Here is a 25693-nt window from a genome sequence, read left to right on the forward strand (position 1 = left end):
TAAGAGCGGTGACTGAGGGTAGGTGAGATGGGTTAGGGCTGAAGGTTAGAGCAGCTGAAGGTGAGAATAAGAGTGGTGACTGAAGGTAGGTGAGATGGGTTAGGGCTGAAGGTTAGAGCGGCTGAAGGTTGGAATAAGAGTGGTGACTGAGGGTAGGTGAGATGGGTTGGGGCTGAAGGTTAGAGTGGCTGAAGGTGGGAATAAGAGTGGTGACGGAGGGTAAGTGAGATGAGTTGGGGCTGAAGGTTAGAGTGGCTGAAGGTGAGAATAAAAGTGGTGACGGAGGGTAAGTGAGATGGGTTAGGGCTGAAGGTTAGAGCGGCTGAAGGTGGGAATAAGAGTGGTGACTGAGGGTAGGTGAGATGGGTTAGGGCTGAAGGTTAGAGCGGCTGAAGGTGGGAATAAGAGTGGTGACTGAGGGTAGGTGAGAAGGGTTGGGGCTGAAGGTTAGAGCGGCTGAAGGTGGGAATAAGAGTGGTGACTGAGGGTAGGTGAGAAGGGTTGGGGCTGAAGGTTAGAGTGACTGAAGGTGGGAAGAAGGGTGGTGATGGAAGGTAGGTGAGAAGGGTTGGGGCTGGAGTCCTGGGTCAAGGGTGGTGGAGGTCATGGAGGAACTAAGGGTGAGATCAGATGTAGAGGATGAAAGGTATGAGCAATTCAAAACATTCACAAAACATTTTGTTCAGAATAAACATTTGACATATATCTCAACCAAATCAGAACCTGAGGCATTTCCCAAGCATTTGATAACAAAGGCTGCATATGTGTTGCAAGGAAGGGTTATGTCCAAATGGCTACTTGGGCCCATACAGAGATGGGCTGTGGTGGAGGCGATGATGAATGTATCTAGAAGGTGAACCTACACCTAGCTGACTGATAACAGTAGCAGCAAAATGTTCTTCCTGTTTCATTATCAGCACAAGACAAACATAAACCATTTGGGACTGAAAGAAACAGATAACGCTATATCTCTTTCCACATGGTTCATAATATGTCTCTCTGACACTTTTCTTTGTAAACTACAATACAGGAAATACTACTGGTGTCAGTAAAGATGTTGAATGCTGACGATGAGTTGAATTAAGATAATAGTATCCTGCCCGCAATGTGTTCTGATAAAATGCGGCACTTTTTAAGAATTTGTACTTTGGCTGTTCTTTTTCCCCAAGAAATTGTAACATATTTTGTAACACACCTAAATTAAGTAGATATCAAACCAGCAAGTGTTCCATTAAAAATGTCCAGATTTGTGCATTTCTTAAAAGCATGTTCACAAACTGAATACTTTCACTGATGCTCTATAGAGACACTAACTCAGGGGTAAAAAATAACTCTGGATACGTTCTAATGCATGATGGTCTAATCCAGGCATTTTTGTTTAACTTTTGTTTATCTTCACAAAATCAAGACAAAATTCTATTGGGACCAGTACTGCTGAGGTTACAGGGTAATGGTGTCAAGAAACAGTTGTAGATGGTACTTTAGGTTGACATCAAGATAGAGTTCTAGGTAGGATCAGCACTGTAGGCTGAGACTAAGATAGAGTTCTAGGTAGGACCAGCACTGTAGCTTGAGATCAAGACAGAGTTCCAGGCAGGACCAGCACTGTAGCTTGAGATCAAGATAGAGATTAAGGCAGAATCAGCATAGTAGGCTCAGCTGAAAATTGAGTTCTAGGGGATACCAGGGCTGTAGGGTGAGATCAAGACAGAGATCTAGGTGGAACCAGAGCTGAAAAATTATGGTTACACAGATGTGAGATGAAAAGAGAGTTCTAAGTGGTACAGGTGCTGAAGTTACAAAAAGGTGAAATAGAAAGCGCTGTAAGTGCAACCAGCAGTGGACGTTGAAATTAGAAAGCGGATATCAAGATCAAGAGAGAGTTCCAGGGGGGGACCAGCACTGTAGGTTACATGGAGGAGGGATCAAGATCATTCTAGATGAGACCAACAGTACTGGTTGAAGTTCAACAGAGCTGAAGTCAACATGGAGTTCTTGGTGGGACCAATGATGTACTGGTAGGCAGGGGTGACAGAGCAGTGGGGGCAAAGATGGGGATCTAGATAATGTTGTATGAGGGTTGGGTGAGGCAGTTGAGTAAAATTACCACTTACACTGATTTATGTAAAGATAATCTGATTTTGCTATTGATATACAGAAAGGATGGGAAAATTCAAACACCAACTCAGACATCTTGGCGTATGTCATCCATACATGCATAATAAATGTGGTTTAAAGTATACTTAAGGAGAGTTTATGAGATCTCAGTTTATCAGCAGGATAATTGCATTATGTCAGAAGATAACACATATGTCAAGGATACAGTTTGTTAGCACAATATTTCATTGACTTAAGAGAACATACTCCTGATAAAATGGGAAAATGTTGATAACAGGGACATTTAAGAAGATGGGCAATAAGTATCTTGGGGCATTTGAATTTGACGACTACAGTCGATAAGCCTTGTATTTTAAGAAATACCACTTTTCATGGTTGACGTATCGTTTGATGAAATGTTTTCAAAGAAAAAAAATGCCATTTTGAGAAAAACATCATTAAAATGTTAGTTAATCACAACTATGTGAAAAAGAATAAGATGGACCGATATCTAGACTAAATATAAATACATTTACCTGAACTAGATTTGATAAAATGAATCACTGAATTTGTGTATCTGATCATTATTGGCATTGTACCAGTCAGTGTGTTCAGACCTCTTCATTTTCTTTTGTTGCAGAAGGAAAGGTGCTTGAATTTGCAGTGGCCACAGATTTTAGCATTAGATTTCAAAATATCATGGCCATTAATAGAGTTCTATTCATTGTGTTCATAAAAAATGGGTAAATAGGTGACAAATCATTGCCTCCATTAACTGACTGATAAACAGTATTTTTGGTTGCGCTTTATAATAATTGTTTTTACCTTTCTAATTCTTAAAAACAGATGAGACACACAATGTATATTAAATCTAACAAGTTTCGTTGAATTTTACTGTTGAATTTTCTTGTTGTTGATCAGTTAATCAAGAAACAAAGAGGCTGTCTGCTTGAACAGTAGCAGATGTGCTGAGACTGTTTGCACTTCACAAACCTGGGATGTCCTGGGATCTAGTGCTGCAAAGATACTACTTATATACAGTGATTATGGTAGGTTTTCTACGAGTGTGTGCAGAAATCAAATTATAAATATGCAGTCCAAATCTTTTGCATGCAAAATTTTCAGTATAATCCCAAATCATGTTAAAATTTATTGATTGTCTCTATGTTGCAGCTTTAAGGTACTTTTTGAAATTATGTAGATCAGAATCTATGCGTCCAAAACATACGCACAAAATAGTTTTTTGCGTGATAAGGGCATGTTTCTGTGTTAGTGCGACCACTGATATACCTACAACAACTGTTCATCTGTTGGTATGTACATCACACATCTTATCATATGAAACAGGTCTTGTTACATAAGAACTTTGTAGTGAGCCACTCAGATTGAGACATAATGTAATGAGACGTAACTCATGTATACACCAACCCCTGAGGACAGTCTGTCTCAGAACCCATCCCTTTCTGTAATGTTAAAAAGCTGAATAAAACAAGTCTAAATTTCCTCCGCTTCAGGTTTTCATAATCGTTTAAAAGCTGTCAGCTGGTTCAAACAAACTGATATATACTGAGAGACAAAGCATAAGTCACTGCATGGGGACTACACAGCATTCTGCTCATGACACCAGAGAGTAGTGAAGATACATTACAAGATCAAATATGGGCATGCAGACAACAGAAAACAAGTTTGTTGAAGCAATACATGTGCAACATAATTATTCTTCCACAGCATTAAATAGACTTTGGCTGCATGGGTTTGAATTATCATAAGCCATAAATTCTTTGATGCCCATGCGTTACTAAACTCTATTCCTCACTGTTTCTTTCACTAAACCCATACACCATCTACAAACATCCTTACCAATTTCCAGCGAGACAGGACCTTCCCTAAGAGCAACTGACACATATACCGACAATTTTACCACAAACCACAATTGCAGAGTATTTTGACAAAGCTAATCTCCAGTGATAACATTAAACAAGATTGCACAAGAAGGATTATCAAGATAGCCCTGTTCTATAAACAAATGCTACCATGATAGAGGCTCCAGTTTATGACGGCTGTCTCAGGTTGGGATGTTTTACTTTATATCCACCTCTACATGACAACTTTACATCTGCAGTAATCGGTTAATAGGACCGGTGGCTCCAGTCGGCATTTGGAAGAGCTTGTCTACTTCATACAGGACCCTCTAATGTCTTTCTTTAACCTACTACAAAAACAAAGATTATCTCTTTGTAAATACTACATAATACAAATCCTGTCTCTTTAAAAACTTCCAAAGGGCTGTTCCCTCTGCTATTATGATTTTTTTTACAGATTCTGAGCCTCTAATAAAAATTTGGATATGGATGTCAGACAATTTACTTTTGAAAGTATATGATCAATAAATGACAAATCTACCATCAAAAGGAAGAGCAGATAAGACAGTTTAAATAACTATCCTGTTTTCAAATAAAATAAATGTCAGAGAGGCAGGAATAATCAGCTAATTCACTCAAAGAAGATCTAAATACTTTTAACAGTTCAAGACAATGGCGTGAAGGTCATTTTAAGGGTATTTACTTAATATTATGAAGTTTTAATAAAAGATAAGTGTGTAGAAATGTCAAGAATGTTTCTATGCAGACAGAGGCCTCATTCAGTAGGCTACATTAATCTTGCTGACTGTGAGACAGAGGCATGGGTTTGTGGCTCCTGGCGGGTCATCTAATTAACTTCTGTAAGGACGAAGAGTTCCTCCCATACTGTCACACGGACTAACAGATAAATCAGTTAACATTTATTTATCTGTTAACTCCATTCAATTAATCAAAATCACTAAAGACAGACACAATGACAATGACAAATTACGCATCTGGATGCCACATCTGGTTCAGTTTGATGAAGACTTAAGGAACTGTGGTCTATTGAATGCATTACCAACAACAACTCAAGGGAATTGGTCAGGATTTTGCATGACAAGGAGTACTATATGTTAGATGTGATTTTTATCGCAAATACTCTAAATTGCAGTTACAGCCACTCATACTCTGTATTATAACATTTCAATAAACAGAATGTTCATCAAGGGTTTACACAGAAATTCAAGCTCATAGGTTCTTTCAAGGGTAAAATCTTATATACCTGGTGAATATTTTGAGAAGGAACAGTTTGGAAGCATTATGAACATGAAACTGCCATCAGTTTTTCCATGAAGGAGTTCTTAGACCGCCTGGAGGAAGCATTCTTTGTGAAAGGGATCAAGGAAATCCAAATCTTGAGTAGAAGTGAATGGAAAAAGACAGCTAGCACTCACACATTACTACCACCAGTGATCCCCCACCAGCAGTAAGCTATGATGTCATGACGTCACAGACAGAAAACATCATGTGACGTCACAAACAACACTGCCACTGAGATGTTTCTCTATATAACGGCTCACATGCTCACAGTATCTTTGTCTCATGAGTACACACTATACGAAATGCGTCACGAGATACACCCCATGCCTACCTGGCCTTGTGTAGCCTTTTCTACTAGAAGTGAATGCAGTTAAAATGGGATAATGTGGAAATAAAACAACCAAACAAAACAATTGCATCAACTCCTGCCATCATGCAGGTGGTGGGGGATACCCTTGTGCTACATTTTTACTGAAAATTATGTTTCAATTCCCTATGGGTACAGAGAATGAAGGCGATATTTGGTGTACCTCTGCTGTGATCTTGCTAGAATACTAACAAAGTTGCATAAAACCTTACTCTCTTGTTCACTTACTGACTCACTCAATCTTAGTCTTTTAATGTGTATGTGTGATAATTCAACATTTGTTTTTGGAATAGTCAGTAGTTCTAAAAGCAACATCTAACACAAAACAAGCACCTCATATCCATCTTCAGAACTGAGTGAGTGAGTGAGTGAGTTTGTTTAGTTTAGTTTTACGCCGCACTTAGCAATAGTCCAGCTATATGGTGGCAGTCTGTAAATAATTGAGTCTGGACCAGACAATTCAGTGACCAACAACACGAGCATCGATCTGCGCAATTGGGAACCGATGACATGTATGAACCAAGTTAGCGAGCCTGACCACCTGATCCCGTTAGTTGCCTCTAACGACATGCATAGTGGCCTATAATGACAAGCATGGGTTGCTGAGGCCTATTCTACCAAGGGGCCTTCATGGGTTGATTAAACAGTCAAGGATAACAGGACTAGTTTTGTTTTGTTGCTGAGAAATAACCACATATTTATCAGTTATACAAAAATGACCACAAGCATCTCACACATGCACCTTCCAGGTAAACATGTAACACTGAAGACACATGTAGAAGTGACAGATGAGCACCATGTTCAGAGCAGTTAACTCTATCTCCTGGGGTCTCACAACCTGCTGTCAGAGGAACTCTTACTAATAGAACCGTTCAGACTGATGTATAGTTTGAGGCAGAAAGAATGTAAGTTTGCCTCACAGCCCTTTGCCTGATCAAGACATGACCCTGGCACCCCATCACTTCTCTCACGTTATCAAACTGCTGCTCATGGACCTCTGCCCCATGTGAGAATGATTTGTCTCTGTGTGAAGACTCCCACATTAGGTGATGTTTATGAATGGGAGTGCACTCAACTGCAAGCTAATTAGTCTATCTTTGATGTATCAGGAGCAATACTTCTCCCGATATGCTCCCACCTCCTAGACACTGACTGATCACACCTGCTACAATAGGGGTCAGTGGCGGGCACAAAGGGAGGTAACTGTACAGTACTGGCATATGGAATTGTTCCCTCTGTTACAACAGCCAGTTGGTGGGAGTTGCAAGGAGGGGTGTGAAGGTGTTGGGTTAGAGTAGTCAGGATGAGGAGGGTATTGGTCCGAAAGATGAGGAGTGGGCGAGTTTAGTTTTATGCCACACTTCGCAATTTCAGCTATATGGTGAAAGTCTATAAATAATCAAGTCTGACCAGACAATCCAGAGATCAATAGCATGAGCATCGTTCTGTGCATTTAGGAACCAATGACATGTGTCAATCAAGTCAGCAAGCAAGATCACCCGATCCCATTAGTCGCCTCTTACAACAAGCATAGTCACTTTTTGTGGCAAGTATGGGTTGCTGAAGCCCTATTCTACCCCTGATCATCACGGACTGGGAAGTATGAGGAAGATAGGAAGGATCAAGAAGAAGGTGTAGTTATTAGTCTGAGAGTAGAGGGGAGGGTAGTAGGTGTCATGCAGGGTTAAGGGTCCATAGGAAATAGGTAACAGGAATTTAAGCCCCGGGGCTTTAACAGAGTCAAAGTGAGGACAGTGGTAGGTGTCAGGTAAGGTAGGAATGAGAGTTGTGATCACCAGGTAGGAAGAAGGGTAATGGGTGTACTCATCAGAGTGACGACAGTGGGTGTTAGGTCAGGTCAAGTTGGAGGGTTGTGATCACCAAGTGGAAATGAGGGTAATGGGTCTACTTGTCACAGTGAAGATAGTGGGTGTCAGGTCGGGTCCAGTTGGAGGGTTGTGATCACCAAGTGGAAATGAGGGTAATGGGTCTACTTGTCACAGTGAAGATAGTGGGTGTCAGGTCAGGTCCAGCTGGAGGGTTATGAGTGTATAGGTAGCACTAAGGGTAGTGGGCATCATGATAGGATGAGGATAGTCTGTGTCAGGCAAAAATGAAGGTAGTGGATCTCAGGATAAGAGGAAGGGTGGTGAGTGATTAGGTAGGAATGATGGTATAGATCTAAGGATCAGAAGAAAGGTAGTGGGTGACTGTTTAAGAATGATGGTAGTAGGTCTAAGGATAAGAAGGATTAGGTAGCAGGTGACCAGTTTGAAACGAGGGAAGCGGGTCTAAGGATAAGGAGGAAGATAATGGGTGTATGAGAAGAGCAAGAGAGAAGAAGATACTGGGACTAGGATAAGGAGTAGGATAAGGTATTGTGCGGTTGGGTATGCCAAGAGAGTATTAGGGAATTAGGGTAGAGTACTGGTTGTGAGAATAGGTACAAAGATGTGAAGAGTGGTAGAGAAGAGGAGCTAGGTTACCTTGTATCGGGGAAGGACAGAATACTGGGTGTAAGGAATAAAGGAGGTATCTAGTGGATAAGTGAGTGAGTTCAGTTTTACGCTGCTTTTAGCAGTATTCCAGCAATGTCGAAATGGGCTTCACACATTGTTCCCATGTGGGGAATCAAACCCAGGTCTTGATTCATTGGAATAGAATAGGCAATGGAATAGAAACAGGGACCTTGGAGAAGGGTATCGGGTAGGGACAGGTTCTGAATATAGCACATGGGGGTGGGGCAGGATGTTTGGTGTAGGCAGCGGAATAGAAATAGGGACCTTGGGGCAGGGTACTGGGCAGGGACAGGTTCTGAATATAGCACATGGGGGTGGGGTTGCGGCTGGTGTAGGCAATGTGACACTGGTTAAATATTCGACAGGGTACCTGATGTAGCAAGGGATCAGTGTCTCCAGGTTCCAGCCATTTAAATGAGTGAGTGAGTGAGTAGTGAGTGAGTGAGTGAGTGAGTGAGTGAGTGAGTGAGTGAGTGAGTGAGTGAGTGAGTGAGTGAGTGAGTGAGTGAGTGAGTGAGTGAGTGTGTGTGTGAGTATGGTTTTACACCACATTTATCATTAATCCAGCAATTTCAAGGTGGGAGCACCAGAAATGGGCGTCACACATTGTACCCATGTCTTTGGTAAGATAAGCAAATGCCTTAACCACTTGTCCACCCTTCTACCCCAGGTATTTAAAGGAAACATCTGAATATAAAAAGAAAAGAGAATATATTCATTCAAATATATATGCATAACCTAGATGCTATTATCCTCAAATTCAATGCAAATCAAAATGAGTCCCAAATGTTCCTGGGACAGGACAAATTCAAATGCCAGTAGTTATGGAGATCACATACACGAACAAGACAAACAATCTCTTTGGTTTAGATGCCACTGACATATGCAATATATCCCCTAGTTTCTCCGCTCTGACAGCAATGAGTGGAGTCAAACTGAGAGTTCACTCGGTGCATGTACACTTAATGTGTTTCTCCAGTCCTGACATACCCCACGTACAAAGCCCTCTACATGCCGCAGCATTGTCCTCACTGACATCCTCCCATACACACAAGTCATAATATAAGTATGGATACTTGGTGGACTGACGATCATGATCTGAGTTCAGTGCAATGATTAACACAGCCAAGTCATCCCATCAGTTTATCTGCACTGAATGTACTTATAGTCACCAAGAGGATTTACTTGTACCTAGTAATTTTACTGATGACCCCATTATCCAAACTATCATCATATTCAGAATAAAAATGTTACCTTCCTATTTGGCAAAAGATGACTCAATTAACAATACTGGCATTTTATGAGAATTGGTATTACTTGTGATAAAGGTATTGGGGGAGATGGGAAAAAAGTCATGAGTCAAACCAATTAGTTAGTCAAACAATTCACAGTAATCCATTGATCTCCCCTTCAATCTTTTATTAACCATCTATTAAATATGCCATCAATCCATTCATCTGCACACAGTAATCAATATATCTCCCCTTAAATCTTTCCTCAACCATCTATTAAATATGCCATCAATCCATTCATCTGCATATATCTCACCTTTAATCTTTCATCAACCATCTATCAAATGTGTCATCAATCTATTTATCAATCCATACATCTGCACACCAATCAATTCAATTATTAATTAGGCAATCTATCTATCCATCAATCAAATCATCAATCAGCCCACAAATCACTTCAAACCAATCATATGATCATTCTACTACATAACCATCCATTCAGAATTGAATCATCGATTTACATAACCATCTATCAAATCACTGATCCATGCATCTACACACCCATCGATGAAACTATAATTCAACAAATCAATCTATTAAATCATTTATCCATCTATCTACATAACCATCAGTCATCCTAAATCATTACTCCATCCATCATTACACTCAGCTACACATCTATCAACTGAATCATTATTCCACCTATCATTGAAATCCTTAACTGAGTCATCAACACAAACATCATTGAAATCTTTGACTGATTCATCTACATGCACATCATTGAAATCCTTAACTGAGTCATCAACACAAACATCATTGAAATCTTTAACTGATTCATCTACATGCACATCATTGAAATCCTTAACTGAGTCATCAACACAAACATCATTGAAATCTTTAACTGATTCATCTACATGCACATCATTGAAATCCTTAACTGAGTCATCAACACAAACATCATTGAAATCTTTGACTGATTCATCTACATGCACATCATTGAAATCCTTAACTGAGTCATCAACACAAACATCATTGAAATCTTTAACTGATTCATCTACATGCACATCATTGAAATCCTTAACTGAGTCATCAACACAAACATCACTGAAATCTTTGACTGATTCATCTACATGCACATCATTGAAATCTTTAACTGATTCATCTACACACACATCATTGAAATCTTTAACTGATTCATCTGCACACACATCATTGGAATCTTTAACTGATTCATCTATACACCTATCATTGAAATCTTTGACTGATTCATCTACATCCACATCACTGAAATCTTTAACTGATTCATCTACACACACATCATTGAAATCTTTAACTGACTCATCTACACACACATCACTCATCATTGAAATCTTTGACTGATTCATCAACGCACTCATTATTGAAATCTTTAACTGATTCATCAACACATGCATCATTGAAATCTAACTGATTCATCTACACTCACATCACTCATCATTGAAACCTTTAACCGATTCATCAACACACACATCATTTTTCAACTTTAATCCAAATCAATAATCCATTCATCAGGCAATTCATGGATCTACTCTTCTAAACATTGATTAATTTTTTTAAATGCAAGCATGTACACACCCATCACTTACATCATGAAACCATTCATCTCTACATCCATGAATCAAACTATTATTGTATCAGCGCGTACATGTGCATGCACACGCACGCATGCACACATTTAAACAAAGTATGCATACATGAGTGGTAACTGTCAATACTACTCTTGTCATTATCATAATATTCATTGATCATTTTTACTTCTGTCCACATAAATTACAAAACCAAATCCTACTGTTCGTGAACAAAGTGAATAAGTTAGCAAAGTGACAAAAGTTATCTCCCTTGACTAATTATCGCTCTCTGATCCCCACCCAGTACATCATGTGTAGGAAAATAAAAAGGACATCAAACATAAAGAAAGTTAAAGCCATAGGCTTTGTATGCTATCTAACTTTTTTATGTCCCAGGAATTTCTAAAAAATCAGATAAAACACAAATAAAACCATCAGATGAATTACCTTTTCAACATGGCAGGAATGCCATGAGAAAATGAAAATGTTCTGTGCTGCAGGTAAAATGTTCTGTACTGCAGGTAATGATAATATGTGGAAAAACAACAATAACAACTTAAGCTTTTCAACATATTTGTAAACAATCATTCTTATCAAATAATGTAAGAAGATCTTACCATGAATTTCAACCCAGCAATCCTTTCTGTGCTAGCCTGTCTTTCTGAAAACATAAAACATGTCATATTGTAGAGGGTGGCACCAGGAGTTCCAGACAAAATCCTTTGATCAACAACCTTACACTTGTACCCTGATGGTGGTAACAGATCAAATCATAGCTAAAACAAATCTGGTATTAATACCCATATTCTCTAGCACTGGCAGGACATGGCTCCACACAGCTAGGAGTAGACATATAACCTCTGGGTCAGTTGCACCCCTAAACAGACGGGACTTGTTACAGTTGAAAGTGAAAGTCATTTAGAATGGATTATAGGACACATTTTAGAATGCTTCAAATCAACTACTTCAGACAAATAATATTATCATAACAAGAAATTCATATCTTCTTTGAAAGGCACTTTAGAAGTTGTATAGATGAAGGAAAACCAAGTTCTGTGGATAGTCAACTTCTTTATTGCAATGGATACAACGTTTCAGTGTAGGTACTAACACCGTTATCGAGCAAAGGATGAAAACGGTGTTAGTTCCTACACCAAAATGTCGCATTCATTGCAATAAAGAAGTTGACTATCCATAGAACTTGGTTTTCCTTAGAAAATCATATTTGGTTTCTTTAAAACACAATCTGGTATTGTACATACATTTTGGAACAGAGTCAAGGACTTTGCTTTAAATAATATCCATGAAAACTGTGATTTCCTAATTTCAGCTCATGAATGACCATTGATCTACATTTAGATGAGAACGCATCAACCGGCCTATCTGACAAAGGGAGACAACTCTTCAGGGCATATTACTTCCTGCATCAGGCTTGACATAAACCTTACAAGAAGTTTAAGAATATCATTTATGTCTCATTTTGCTTCACAGATACATGCTGGAAGCAATAAATTAATAGTAACCTTATCTAATGTTTGCCATATATAGCTGTAAAATTTCACATGAGGCATTATACTACCAGTATGTAACCCACTCATTTGTCATGTTGATTAATAAGCAAAATTTAATAAAAATTGGTGAGATGGTCATGAGGTAGCGGAGAGCTATTCTGACCTAGAATCTAGAGGGGTTACAAGCATTGGATACTTGACATCCCTTGAAAGTCCAGTGTGAGTCACACACCTGGTACTGTTAACCTCTTCAGCGTAGGAAATCCATAAAATAGAAATCCACAAATATAGTATACAACATCTTTGATATCTCTATGGCATATGTCTATGCTGAGAAGTTGAGCGAACAAATCACAACGCATTTTTGCTTTCTAAATCATCTACCTGATTAAACGTATCAACACAAACCATGCCGAGGTTCTCTTCTTGCACGCATTTTTAAAAAAGTTTCAGACCTATCAAGTTGTCTGTATTATTTCCCCCAAATCTGATGGGAACTGTGAACAAACTTTCCCAGCTGCAACCGCTATCTCTGTTGATACTCATATATAAAGGCAGCTTAGCAGATTGGCTACTGTGAAATACGGAGCCGGTAATAAAGGGAGGTAATAAAATTATCGGGCCAACCCATAGATGCAACCAGGGTACAGTGGAGATTCATGAGAACGTATACCCTGGGGATATCCAGGATGATATACAAGACACCTTTCCTGGCCAAAATCTGTAATGAGAGGCTAATATGATATGTACTGGAGACCTATCCTGTCATCACATAATAGGGACCTATTTAGACCTTGAAGTGAGAGGATGGGAATCTGCAGCTGGTACCTAAGGACCATATTCCCAAAGAAAACTACAGAGAGGAGACAAATACAGAGTACCAGGGATCTATTCTATCTAAGGACCATATCCCCTAAGGAAACTACAAAGAGGAGACAAAGATAGAGTACCAGGGACCTTTTCTATCTGCACATTTGCAGTATCGGCAGCCAAATCAGAGGGGTTAGGAGCACTAGACACTGGGAACCAATAATATCACACAGTGTCCAGGGCACCTATTCTTGTTTGTATTTTGTGCATTCTCACTTGCCTTCCCAGAGGGACTACAAGTGTTAGTTATAGGATCTAGGGGACCTAAAACACAGCATCAGCAGGTCTTGTTCTTCTCAGCATATTGTGTACTCTTGATGGCTTCACCGGCAGGGTTACACTGAGTTTGGTTTTACACGTCTCTCAGCAATATTCCTGCAACATCACAACATGGGCACCAGAAATGGGCTTCACACATTGTACCCAGGTGGGGATTTGAACTCAGGTCTTCGGCATGATGAACCAATGCTTTAACCACTGGGCTACCCCACTGCCCCAGAGGGGCTACAAGCATTGGGACCTATCACACAGTGCCCAGTGACTTGTATTTTGTATTCTATTTTTGAAAATATCAGTTGTCTTACCAGTCCTCCTGCTTTACGAGCCATCTTCGGGGGAGCAGCAGCTGTTTTGTTTCCCATGATCTTCTGAACCTTATTTTCACTATCTTTTATCCTGGAAAAATACACCCAACTTAACCATCATTTTTGCAAAATCTGATACTTGCGCAATATGCTGAACTATTCACTGACAAAAAGTATTTTCTACAACCTGAATTACTAAATGGTACATTTACTATATTTTCAGGACTTTAGTTTGCATTAGAAGCATCACCAATTGTTGACTATTAATTCCACACAGCATGTGTGTGCATCCTCACCTCTGTTTGATGATACGCTGTTGTTCTCTCTTCCAAAAATCCTTAAATTCCTTGCAGAATCCCAACCAAAATGAAAACAGATATTCAGGGGTCACAGCGGAGTCACCTCCCTTGGGCTTAACACAGAAAAACTGTACCATTTCTTTAAACCTGATAAAAAACAAAAATCCAACTTACTTTGCAAACAAAAACATGAAACACTCATATGTATTTCACCAACTGACGATGGATTCATTATAATTTCAAGTTAAATCAGTTCTATTGCCACCTTAAAGGAACATGAGCAGACACAGCGTATGAAATAGCACCTGCCTGACAGCCTGCTGCTTGCTCATTACATGTTGGGCTTACAACTTTATTTTACAGCCAGCCCGATGGGCCAATACTTTTTCCAAGGGTATATATTTGATCATGTCACTGACTACGGGAAATGTTTCAATAATGATTTACAACAGTGGTTGCTAGAGACATCTGTACCGTTCATGATCAAACCATAACTTCCACATATCAGCCTACCCTAGAGAATGCTTTCAGCCAATTAACAATGTTTTTCCTTTTTGATTCAGATGGCAGTGACAATGAATGAATCAACAGAGACCACCAAGTTATGTTGGGTTTTTTTTCTTTTGTACATGTTGAAGTTTACATCACTACAAGTTATTCCTTAATTACATTATTTTAATAGTAATAACACCTTATCTCTGTTTCCTATTTTAAATAACAGGGCTGGTTACATGTTAATAGGGCCAGCAAGATTTTTCATTTATCAGCGCTGTGGGCTTCCTCTTTTATTTAGGAGTTTCATACACTTCCACTCACCATATAAACCCACAAACAAATTTCATGATGTTGCACATAACTATCAAAATGAATATGCTATTATAACTGTGGAAAATTAAAATATTTCAAAATCTGATCTGGATGGTATAAACCTTCCAAGAGAATCCCACAAACATCCACAGAGGTAAAATGTCAATAGATGTGGACTCACTTCTGTTGACACTCTGAGAGGTTTTCCTGTTGATCCACAAAGTCCTGCTGACCTGTAATGATCAACAGACTGTTCAGTCCTCAGTTGTGTACATATGGATATGTTCCCTGCATGTGTCAGGGACTAGCTAGACCAAGACTCAGTGTTCCAGTCATGTAACAGAGGGAAAACAAAGAGGGACTGGTGTAACAATGTAAGATAAAGAGAAATGATTCCTTTCAACTTGAAAGAGCCCAACTGAGACGGATTGTTCAGAACCTTAGGAAAATGTAGTCTTGCTTCATTTAGGGATTTCACATAGCTGAAAGGGCTGGGTGGAAGAGAAAATACTGTTTATGGACTGTGAGACAAATAATTCATTCCCCCAATGTTCACTGTAAGACTGGCTAGTATTCAGCTCATACAGCTTAAGATGGGCCCATATCTACTTCCTGTCATTTCATGGATCAGTCAAAGATTGCTACACAGGATTTTTAAATAATGGGGAACAAGGAACCATTTAACTTCAATAAAAACAATTACACTGTACAAATGGGGACATGAAGCTTTGTGCATTTTGCTTATCATGCAAGAAAAAAATTCTCCCAGCAATCCCTGAGATGCTCCAACATTATGATGAGGTGACATTATTAAGAACCTGTACTACACATTAATTACCGGTAGAATATATTTGTCTTCTACTAACCTTTGGCAAAGAACTCTGTCATGATATCTTTAAAGGGCTGTTGGTGGTTGGCAGAAGCTTCCGATTTTAACACTTTCTGAAATCTTGTCTCTGCAGCTGAAAAGAAAATGTTACATTAAAATAACATAATTCATTCACCCAGTAACCAGTAATTATGGTAATGATTTATGCTATGTATTAAATCTAACAAATTCAAGTGCCCCTTTAATTTCAAGTACTGGGCCCCATTCCTCAAAGCAGTCGTAGCTCAAAGCAATCTTAGTGCTACGACTGTCATAAGTCTATATTAAAGCATGGGAGTTACAATCATCTTAGTGCTACAATCACTTGGTAGAAAAGCACCCTGCGAATCAGATGGAATACTGGTATCTTACATAATACTTACAATCAAAATCTTTTTTAATTCTCTTGATTTCTTTCTGCAGTTCATCAAAGTTAACAAGGGCTGCCTGGTTGATATCACTGGGGTCAGGGAGAGGTAGCTTGGCTTGGTCAGTGCCTGCCTTGTCGCCCTCCACTGTTTTCACATACTGCATTACAACATACTGCAGCAGGCTTGTCCGGTTGTCCTGAAGATAGGGAGAGAAATCAGAGCAAAACCCAATGAGGAAATGGGTGTGTACCTGTGATGGTGGCGATTTTTTATTTTGATAAGCAAAAATATTTTTTCACACCAAAGCAAAGGGAAGTATGTTGCCAACCTTTGCTCGCTCCGCTCGCATACATGAAGACTGGCCATTTTCTATCTGTTGCGCAACCCTATTTTTGCTACAGTTTGCCTGTGGGTTAACAAAGATCAATTCTAACTCAAATCTTCACAGGATACAACTAAAATTGTCACAAGACATTCTCCAGGATCCAAAAGCTACAAAGATGCATGCATATCTAACAATTACTCAAACTGCACAAGTTTTCAGCTGTAAATAAACAGCATACGGGCATCCATTACCTTTCCCTTGACATCCTTGAGTTTGGGTAAAATCTCCAGGCCAAACCCATCCGCCTGGCCACGCGTTCTGCTGCCTGAAACAAGTGAACAGCAAATCATAGGAAATGACAGAGCAGAATTTGAGCAATTTTAGTGTAATAATACAAACCAATACGTTTGATATGGGAATGGTTACACAGTGGTTGGTCAATTCTTAGAAAACACTTAACACAAACATACAAACAAATGTTTTCGAATGACATTTTTTGACAAGTTATGACAAGTTAGTTCCATTTGTTGATTCTAATCAGCTTGAAGAGCCTTTTTATCAAAGAGATTAGCTATTTAAAGTTCCCTCATGATCTCAGCTGCATATTAAAGATTAATCATTATATGTAAAAGTCAAATGATTCCAGACTCCCACATACCTCCATTCATATAATTCCCAAAGACAAGAATGATGCCAAATATCTGCTTGATATTATCATCTGCTACAAGAGTCTGAAATACAAGGACAGAGGGTAACTTTGTAATCCCAACATTTTGAGCACAGAGGAACACTATTCTACAAACATCATGGCAGGAGAACAATATATGGATGAACATCTTTTATATTGTCACTTTATCACTTGCTTGATAACAGTGTTAGAACCTACACCATGTCACACCCACAGCAATAAAGAAGTTGTTCATCCATATATTGTTATCATTCCTTAGTGTTCCAGCTTCTGAATAACTTTCAAACAAGTTAAACAAGCACCATGTTCATAAGTTCAAAAGCTAAATCTTTCACAACTACTTTTCATACTTCAATCCTTTACTGTTGATTTAACCTTTACAAATTCGAGAGAATAACCAGGATCATAGGTCAACAAAATGTTATACAAATTTCATTTGTATATCTACCCTCAATAACTTCACATACATAATATTTTAAGATGTCAAACTGCTTGAGCATAAAGGAATTATGAGCATAACTTGACTTTGAAGAGTGAGTAAGTTCGGTTTCAAGCAGTTTTTAGCAATGTTCCATCAATTTCATGATGGGGGACACCAGAAATGGGCTTCACACATTGTACCCATGTCGGGAATCGAACCAGGTCTTTGGCATGATCAGCAAACACTTCAACCACTAGGCTACCCCAATACCCCTGACCCGGAGGAAGCAAAGGAAGCTCATCTGAATATCATACAATCTACATGGTTCAGTTTATATAAACTGGGTTTCACCTTGCACGTCATCTTGAGGTTATTCAGCTTGGAATCAATCACAGACATGCTTTCTTCAAAAGTAGACTGGAAGATGAAACAGAAGATCCGACTGTCGTAGTCAGGGATCTGCGTCAGATCATGGAAAAATCTGCAATGGAATTAATCCAACTAATGTTAGCTATCACAGGATGTCTCCTAAGGCAAGGGAACACAGTGCAGTAGTCCTGGTCAGCAAACAATCAAGAACTACAAGGTCTGACAGATTTGTTAATGAATGCTTGTACAGCAAATTCCTTATCAGCTTGCAGTCTGTTTAGAGATCTACTCACTTGGACCAATTCTTTCATATTTCCATTGTTAATCTGTCTTGTCATGACACACATACCCCCCCCAAACCAGTAAACATTAGGTAGATTACCATGGTCAACTTGGATTCTCTTCTGAATGCCTTAGACTCCTACATTACCCAGACTGACCGACCGACTGACCCAGGTTAACACCAAATAAAGCTACAGCAACAATAACTGAAGCATTGCTCCACTCACTGTTCTGGTTTGTCTAGGGGCGCATCAGGATTCTTCTCAAAATGCTTCTTGATCTTCTTCAATTCGTCATCATCTGGTCTCTGAAATAAAAAAAGGATTAATGATTAAATTGCAGGGCAAAGACTCAGCTACATTCCTCACACTGTGAAGAGTAGCATCCCTTGTAAGCCTGAAACCTACAATCATGGGTTCAAACTTTTGTTACCAATAATGGAGTGTCAACAATGTAACTGTGTTTGTGGGTTTCACCAGAGTGGTAAATATCTAGCACCAGAATCACTTTGGGTCCAGACTGGAAAACTCCAGCAAGGTGCATTACACCCAACTCATACTCTCAAACCAAGCTGTCTATAAATACTGACATCACGAGTTTTAATAGAAAGGTTATGCAAACAGTTAACACCACTTTATTAATCATCCAAGCTACCATTTTCTGAAATAAATTGCAAATTCCAGCCATTTCACACAATTCCTGATACTGGCTCCACAATTTGTACACCTGAAGATAATCCTTGTACATGAAGTGTAAGTGTATCTTTATCAGTAAGATGAGTTACCGTTACTGGAAAACATTCATGGACCACTGTTACAAATGACACACACATATGGTTACAGAGCAAGAAAAAGTCTTCAGTTTAATACTTACACTATCATACATTGCTTTGAGTTTCTCTTGGTCTAGCACGGAAGTGTCCAGATTCAAAATGGCTGAAAACAGAATGGTTTAGAAGTTAGCACGTACTCTCAAGTTTCCGCATACATTACATTTTGTATTTTTTGTTACCTTAATTGCAAAATGAATTCTCCATGTTTCTTGCAAACAGTATTGCAAAAATTACCAAACTAAGCAAAGAGGAAATATCTGGAAATTAACAACTTTCTTTAGGTCTAAATCTCATGGAGAACTTTCATTATCCATTGTACGAAGCAAAGCACATGGAACAAGCACCTTAAGAGATTTCTGAAAACAGGACCTGGACTAATTTTTGTTTGATTCTCAAAATCTGGAGCACTCTGAATGAAGATACTGAATCATTCATTCTTGGATATGATGATAAGTTTAACTTGATGAGTATATATCTGGTTCAGACGAAGATTTATGAAACTGACCGTTTTCAATATCCGACATTTCCATTCTGAGACTGGACAGAAATATGCCAACTGCCTGTGACCTCTTGGCATCCAACAGCTTCACCACCTGAAGACATCACAAGGAATACAGTTCAATAACAATCAGTTAGAAATAAACGCAACAAAACCTTCTCCATAACTATGAGAAATCTCTGATAAAAGCAGATTAGATTGCAGCATTATCATAAGTATGTGTTTACGGATCACAGTCAAATCTTGCTAGTGACAAGATACTTGCTAAAAGGTGAGTGTACCTTGCCTTACAACTACCTTGAATCCTATCCAACATTGTATGTGATCAACATGCTAAAACCACAACCAAATAGTTCCAAGGCTTTACATGATGCAGAAGTGTTGGTCTAGTAGTTACAGAATGGAGACAAAACATACAAAAAATATACTAATTGTGTCCTGAAGGATCTAGTAACTATGTACTGCATCAAAATCTTGAAAGAAACATAAGGATCCTACAATTAAAGTACTGGTACTTATGAAATCCTTTCAGTACACTACATCATCTTGTTACTTGTACGACTCTCGCATTTTCTGTAAGTACCCTTGTAGTAAATAACTTCAGGTCCTGTGGCCCAGTTTGGTTCTCATCTAAAACTTGATTTTACCTCTTTCTTTGCCTTTTCCTTTGGTTTGGATGCGGCCTTCTTCTTAGGTTCTAATGGCTTCTTGGCAAACATGTCATCAAAGTCATCAAAGTCCACTTTGGGTTCTTTGACTTTCTCCCAGAACAGATTCCTGTCCTTCAATCTACAAGACAGATTTGAATTAGTACAATATCTCCACTTAGAGGCTGATTGAAGTTACCCACTACTGTCACAAAGCTACGCCAAAGAAAAACAAGTCTCTACATTAGACCAAAACAGACTCTAGTGGGAAAGATTAAAATATGACATTTTGTTCACTGAAAAATTGGCTAAACTGTTAATTAATCTTGTGTTGTTTTTTCTTTAAATTTAGCAAAATTACGAGTTTCCTGAGTTTCATCTTAAGAAACAGAAGCTATGGCAGTGCAGGCTAAATGCACTGCAGGCAAAGGATGCAAACTCAACCTCTTATTGGCAGTACAGGCTAAATGCACTGCAGGCAAAGGATGCAAACTCAACCTCTTATTGGCAGTACAGGCTAAATGCACTGCAGGCAAAGGATGCAAACTCAACCTCTTATTGGCAGGCAAAGGATGCAAACTCAACCTCTTATTGGCAGTGCAGGCTAAATGCACTGCAGGCAAAGGATGCAAACTCAACCTCTTATTGGCAGTACAGGCTAAATGCACTGCAGGCAAAGGATGCAAACTCAACCTCTTATTGGCAGTGCAGGCTAAATGCACCGCAGGCAAAGGATGCAAACTCAACCTCTTATTGGCAGTGCAGGCTAAATGCACCGCAGGCAAAGGATGCAAACTCAACCTCTTATTGGCAGTGCAGGCTAAATGCACCGCAGGCAAAGGATGCAAACTCAACCTCTTATTGGCAGTGCAGGCTAAATGCACCGCAGGCAAAGGATGCAAACTCAACCTCTTATTGGCAGTGCAGGCTAAATGCACCGCAGGCAAAGGATGCAAACTCAACCTCTTATTGGCAGTGCAGGCTAAATGCACCGCAGGCAAAGGATGCAAACTCAACCTCTTATTGGCAGTGCAGGCTAAATGCACCGCAGGCAAAGGATGCAAACTCAACCTCTTATTGGCAGTGCAGGCTAAATGCACCGCAGGCAAAGGATGCAAACTCAACCTCTTATTGGCAGTGCAGGCTAAATGCACCGCAGGCAAAGGATGCAAACTCAACCTCTTATTGGCAGTGCAGGCTAAATGCACCGCAGGCAAAGGATGCAAACTCAACCTCTTATTGGCAGTGCAGGCTAAATGCACCGCAGGCAAAGGATGCAAACTCAACCTCTTATTGGCAGTGCAGGCTAAATGCACTGCAGGCAAAGGATGCAAACTCAACCTCTTATTGGCAGTACAGGCTAAATGCACTGCAGGCAAAGGATGCAAACTCAACCTCTTATTGGCAGTACAGGCTAAATGCACTGCAGGCAAAGGATGCAAACTCAACCTCTTATTGGCAGTACAGGCTAAATGCACTGCAGGCAAAGGATGCAAACTCAACCTCTTATTGGCAGTGCAGGCTAAATGCACTGCAGGCAAAGGATGCAAACTCAACCTCTTATTGGCAGTACAGGCTAAATGCACTGCAGGCAAAGGATGCAAACTAAACACTTTATAGTACTGCTCATATATGGCCAAACCTTTACACAGTACTGTAAAAAGCATGTGACATTTCTCTCTGGAGAAGGAATGTATTTGTATCTCTGAGGCTCTTATCAAAGAATCTGGGCCCGATTTCTCAAAACAAAATTAATTTTTAACTCAAATCTCAAACTGAGTTCAACAATTTGAAACAGCTGAATTTTTATCTTAACTGCATTTTTTAGACTTAAAAAGTCCAAACAACTGAAGAAATCTGTCCATCAAATTCAGATTGTCTACTATCTTTGAACTGGATACCAATTTCCTTTCATTCTGGAAAATGCATGTTCCTGCCTTTTCTCAAATTTGAGTAAAAACTCAAACTTAAGTCAAAACTCAGACTTAAGTTTGTTTTGAAAAATCGGGGCCTGTTCAAACTATAAAGCCAGCTAATCTTGATGGACATGTTCATGTTAGCTTTAATATTCATACATATTACATGTACATGCATTTGATGTTGATGCCATGAGTGGAACATATTTCAAAATATAGCTTCCATCAATACATAAACCAGTACATAAACCTAGTGTATATTGCTGATATCATAATGAGTGGCTATAGTGAACTCATTATATTTGCACATTATCCTATTCATACATACTCCTTGTGTTTGTTCTTGATGTCATGGACCTGTAGTCTCTGCCAGAACAGAGGCTTCATCGGTGACTTTGGGCTGACAACTGGCTTCATCGGACCTGGCCAGGTGGGCATTACAAATTTACAGACTATACACAACAAAAAATTAAGTTATCATGGTAAGAGAAAAGGGTCTTTGAAATTGATTTGAGGTATATTATAACATAACAGACTTCATGAAAAAGTAAGCCCAACATGACCCAGGTGAGAAATGTTATGAAAGTTCATAATATGACTGAAAACAAGATTACCATTCATTTCAACACCTGCATGCATTGGACATTCATTGTAACTAATGTATGTCTGAATCAAACTTTGGAGAGTATACCAATCTTACACATTTTAAGGAAGTATTTTTTCTGTATATCCCAAGTTTCATTTCTTAAGGCATGTCAAAAGTCTTATTGTAACCAATTTATCTTGGAACAACAAGGTGCTAGAGCCAGATTTTCTCTTGAAATCTTTTTTTCTCTCATTTTAGCCATTCTTATTTACGTAATGCCAGATGTCAAAACCTTGTAATTGTAATACAAAAAATTGAACTCACCTTTCTTGATAGCCATTCCAGGAGCTGGGGGTGGGGGTGGAGGAGCCATCCCTGGTCCAGGAGGGGGTGGGGGAGGGGGTGGCGGGCCACCACCTGGTGGTGGAGGAGGAGGGGGAGGTGGGGGTGGTCCACCTACTCCTGGGGGTGGTGGAGGTGGTGGTGGTGGAGGAGGAGGAGGAGGAGGCGGACCCCCAGGAGCAGCAGACGCTTCAGCAGGAGGATGGGGTCTTGGAGGAGTGTCCTCATCTAGTCCAACCCCTTGGGGCGAAGGCACAAGTTCTGATGGGGGGTGTAAGGTTCCAGTGTTTTCTGGAGATGGTTCCGACAAAAACTGCACAGGCTGATCCTTCCCAAGGCACTCAGGTGTAGCTGCAGGGGTGTGATATGTGGAGGGTGTCTGTTGGGGGGTTCCCGTCACAGCAATGATCCTCTCACTCACGCCATCTTCGGGTGAGAGGAAGCCATTGGTGAGATGAAGGCTTGACCTGTCCCCCAAACCTGCTTCCTTCCTTGCAGCCTCAGCCTCGGAAAGAGCAGCCTGAGTGAGTTCTTCAATTCCTGCCAGGACTTGATACTTTTCCACCTCCTGCTGGAGATGTAGGATCTTTGTCTGACACTCCTGAATCTGACGCTCATAGTCATGTTTGAACTTCTCTAGTTCCACTTGGTGCTCCTTCTGCAGAAAAAGCACAAAGTTAGGACAGATGAGAGATTGATGACAAATGCCCAAAGATACCAACTCTAAACAGGTGCAGTTGGGAATCTGAGCTCCTAAGATAAAAAATATTAGAAGTTTTCCCAACAAATTAGCCATCCCTATAAATTGTTTCACTCAAGGAATGAAACATGTCAATGCAATTACACATAGCAATCCTTTTAAAGAATGCATGGAATTTATCAGGCAGGTAGCATGTTATACAATTTGGTTACATTGTAATGCTTTTTGTACAATGTAACAGTGTAAAACTGACCACATAGCCAGCTGACAGCCAGGCAACATGTTCATTAAAACAGTAGCCTGCGTATATACCTGGACGATGTGAAATGGGTCTAATAAGGTGTAACGGCGTGTCGCTTATCATTTGGGCACAAATGAGGTCATTTACAAGGGACTTAAGAAGCCATGGTATGTTCATTATGGACATAGAACTCTTGGGTAAAGTAGAAACTTTGAATCGATATAATGCAAAAAATAAATTAGTTACTTGATATATGTGTTTTGTTTTGGCTATGAAACTACTTGATAAACATTTATTATAATGAAAAAGTGAGAGACAAAAAGTTTAAATTTTAAGCTAGTTTTATAGTCCTAGCTCACTGAGATACCATGCCACAGTTGAGCATAAATATCCCATTCAGACACAATATAATGACTTTGAGCCAACCAGTCCTTCTTGTACCCATTAAAACCAAGCGCCAGACAGTGACCATAAAGTGCCATGTTTTAGCATCGTCTGGTATGATAACTCCAGAGATCAAACCTGCAACCTTCCTCTCTCCAGGCAGATGCTCTAATCAGTAGACCAATATAGCAACATAAGATTCATGAATACTGAATAAGGAAAATAAGGTAAAGCACCTTGCTCAATGATTGAAATGATTGTGTCAGTCACATTCAACAAATGTCATGTGAACATAAAGTGTCAAGTGTTTTATGTAAAGCATTACTTGAACCAAGTTTTTATGAGACATAAAGTAAATGAATGTATTACAACTCTTTAACAATGACCGAACTAGTGAAACTGAAATGTTTGATTTTATGGTCCATTTTCAGCATCTTACTTAAAAACTTATTTCATGTGATTGTTTATTGACAAACTGAATGAATGAGGCTTTACTCTGCTCTAATCAATATTCCAGCAATACTATGGCAAGAGACATGGACTTCATACACTACCTACATATGGAATAAATGCTTTAACAAAAAAGTTACACAACTGCCCTTGACTGGTAAATACACAAATTAATTGTAAACAACATGCCAACATACAGGCCAGAAATTTCCAAATACAAACTGAATCAGTATGTGCGCAGTTAAACATACCTAACACAAAGATTCACTGAATTAATAAACTGCAGAGCTGACCCTTTCTAAATCTGTAACATCCTACAAATCAATACCGAACACGTTCAGCCTGTCCCAGCTGCTGGCATGCTGTGTTGCCCTGTACACGTTGTACACTGCAACTTACTGTTGTCTACTCTCTTTCACAATCACTCAGCTGGAAAAATATACAGCACATACTAATAAACATGGACAGATATTTTGTATCAATGACAGATGTTTAGGTCACCTTGTTTGACTGCTTATCGATGATACACTAAGCAATACTCCAGCTATATGAGAATGGTAAATGTTCCGAGTTGGTTAACAACACAGTGATTGATGCTATGAGCAATGATCCAGACCATGACGGTTATATGAGTTGTAAGGAGGGGCAGCAGGATAGCATTTGCTTAGAAGACCAGGGTTCGATTCTCCACATGGGTACAATGTGTAAAGCCTGT

At 39.4% G+C, this 25693-nt stretch overlaps 1 protein-coding gene across 1 annotated transcript in view; it reads right to left on the reverse strand.

Annotated features, from left to right (window-relative positions):
* The window catches only part of LOC137294556 (protein cappuccino-like), a 66495-nt gene that overhangs the window by 10417 nt on the left and 30385 nt on the right, over positions 1 to 25693 (reverse strand). The window contains exons 5-19 of the mRNA XM_067825601.1: positions 23186 to 23861; positions 22604 to 22697; positions 20360 to 20501; positions 19719 to 19806; positions 19255 to 19316; positions 18609 to 18688; positions 18082 to 18211; positions 17280 to 17352; positions 16873 to 16946; positions 16309 to 16492; positions 15924 to 16019; positions 15239 to 15290; positions 14248 to 14397; positions 13952 to 14042; positions 11604 to 11647 (exon numbers count right to left, since the gene is read on the reverse strand). Coding sequence (XP_067681702.1) covers positions 11612 to 11647; positions 13952 to 14042; positions 14248 to 14397; positions 15239 to 15290; positions 15924 to 16019; positions 16309 to 16492; positions 16873 to 16946; positions 17280 to 17352; positions 18082 to 18211; positions 18609 to 18688; positions 19255 to 19316; positions 19719 to 19806; positions 20360 to 20501; positions 22604 to 22697; positions 23186 to 23861 — 2028 coding nt within the window. The 3' untranslated portion in view covers positions 11604 to 11611. The remainder of the gene's footprint in view (positions 1 to 11603; positions 11648 to 13951; positions 14043 to 14247; positions 14398 to 15238; positions 15291 to 15923; positions 16020 to 16308; positions 16493 to 16872; positions 16947 to 17279; positions 17353 to 18081; positions 18212 to 18608; positions 18689 to 19254; positions 19317 to 19718; positions 19807 to 20359; positions 20502 to 22603; positions 22698 to 23185; positions 23862 to 25693) is intronic.

Source organism: Haliotis asinina, chromosome 8 (genome assembly GCF_037392515.1).
Source record: "Haliotis asinina isolate JCU_RB_2024 chromosome 8, JCU_Hal_asi_v2, whole genome shotgun sequence".
In the NCBI taxonomy this organism is placed as follows: domain Eukaryota; kingdom Metazoa; phylum Mollusca; class Gastropoda; order Lepetellida; family Haliotidae; genus Haliotis; species Haliotis asinina.